At 48.0% G+C, this 1435-nt stretch overlaps 1 protein-coding gene across 1 annotated transcript; it reads left to right on the top strand.

Annotated features, from left to right (window-relative positions):
* Positions 1-825: 825 nt before the first annotated feature.
* Positions 826-1365, top strand: LOC116380856 (tomoregulin-1-like; the record flags this gene model as incomplete). The annotated part of the gene is made up of 2 exons (XM_031842687.1): positions 826-975; positions 1069-1365. Coding segments are annotated over 2 exons (327 nt in total), but the record flags the coding sequence as incomplete, so codon positions are not given.
* Positions 1366-1435: the final 70 nt, after the last annotated feature.

The raw sequence follows: 1435 nt of genomic DNA, 5'->3' as shown, positions 1-1435 counted from the left end.
AGAGAGAGAGAGAGAGAGAGAGAGAGAGAGAGAGAGAGAGAGAGAGACAGAGAGAGAGAGAGAGAGAGAGAGACATCGACACACAGAGAGAGACAGAGAGACATAGAGAGAGAGAGAGAGACAGAGAGAGAGAGAGACACAGAGAGAGACAGAGAGAGAGAGAGAGACACAGAGAGAGAGAGAGACAGAGATTTGTGTCTCAGGTGGAGGTTTGTGTCTCAGGTGGAGGTTTGTGTCTCAGGTGGAGGTTTGTGTCTCAGGTACAGGTTTGTGTCTCAGGTGGAGGTATTTACTAACCACAGAGGAAGAGATGGGTCACGACCCCTATAATTACCTGCTCTAATTGGCCGGCTTGCAGACCGCCGACCAATCAGCTGCCATCAGGAAATTGTGTGTGTGTGTGTGTGTGTGTACACATTAGTGAGATCTCTCTGTTTGGATGGATTCTTGTGTAATGTGATTTCCTGCTCCCCAGAGGATGAGCCCTGATCCTTCTATTGAACAGTTCACTGTGTTTAAAGCTGTGTTCCAGAGAAAGTTCATACACATAAAGTATTAGTGTGTCCTAATTTGTAGAATTAGATTCCAGCGGTGTTTCAGTCTGTTGTGATGTAAACATTTACAAAAGTCGTCATTTATTGAAAATTTTAGATTTTATCATTTTTCAAAACTCCCACCATGTTTTCATCGATCACAATATTCTGCTTCAATCCATATCTGTAATGAATGAATGAATCTGTTAGTAAGAAGGCAACAGCGTTGTGTGTTCATCTTCTTGAACATCACCCCGGTTGTCCCGTCGTCTGCTCCTCTGGGTGAACAAACCAAACGCACCTCGTTGAGACGATCGTGTTGTTGTTTTCAGATCTGTCGGAGAAGAAGAGCGACCTGAGGGTGTGTGACGCCGGAACGTGTCGCTTCGGAGGAACCTGCAGAGAGAACGGTGCCGACATCAAGTGTGTCTGCCAGTTCCACGTGAGTCACACACGCACACACACACACGCACACACACACACACACACACACACACTCACAGTTCTGATGATGTCATCTCGTGGTGTGTTTCAGTGTCACAAGAAGTACGTCCCTGTGTGTGGATCCAACGGGGACACCTACCAGAATGAGTGCTTCCTCCGGAGAGCCGCCTGCAAGAAGCAGAGAGCCGTCAGCATCGTGTCCGAGGGTCCCTGTTACCACGGTAACGCACACACTCACACTTTACAACGGAATGAAGGAATACGCTGAGTCAGCATTTACTAAACTACAGGAACAAGTAAAGTACCCAGTTTAGTGTTACCAATGTTGTAAAAACAAAAATGGTGTCCCCTCTCCTCTCCTCCCCTCTCCTCTCTCCTCTCCTCTCCTCCCCTCTCTCCTCTCCTCCCCTCCCCTCTCCTCTCCTCTCCTCCCCTCTCTCCTCTCCTCTCCTCTCCTC

The sequence above is a fragment of the Anarrhichthys ocellatus genome, unplaced genomic scaffold (genome assembly GCF_004355925.1).
Source record: "Anarrhichthys ocellatus isolate YVR2014 unplaced genomic scaffold, GSC_Weel_1.0 scaffold9244, whole genome shotgun sequence".
Classification (NCBI taxonomy): Eukaryota; Metazoa; Chordata; class Actinopteri; order Perciformes; family Anarhichadidae; genus Anarrhichthys; species Anarrhichthys ocellatus.
The sequence above is the reverse complement of the archived record's forward strand: the minus strand, read 5'-3'. Positions and strand labels throughout refer to the sequence as shown.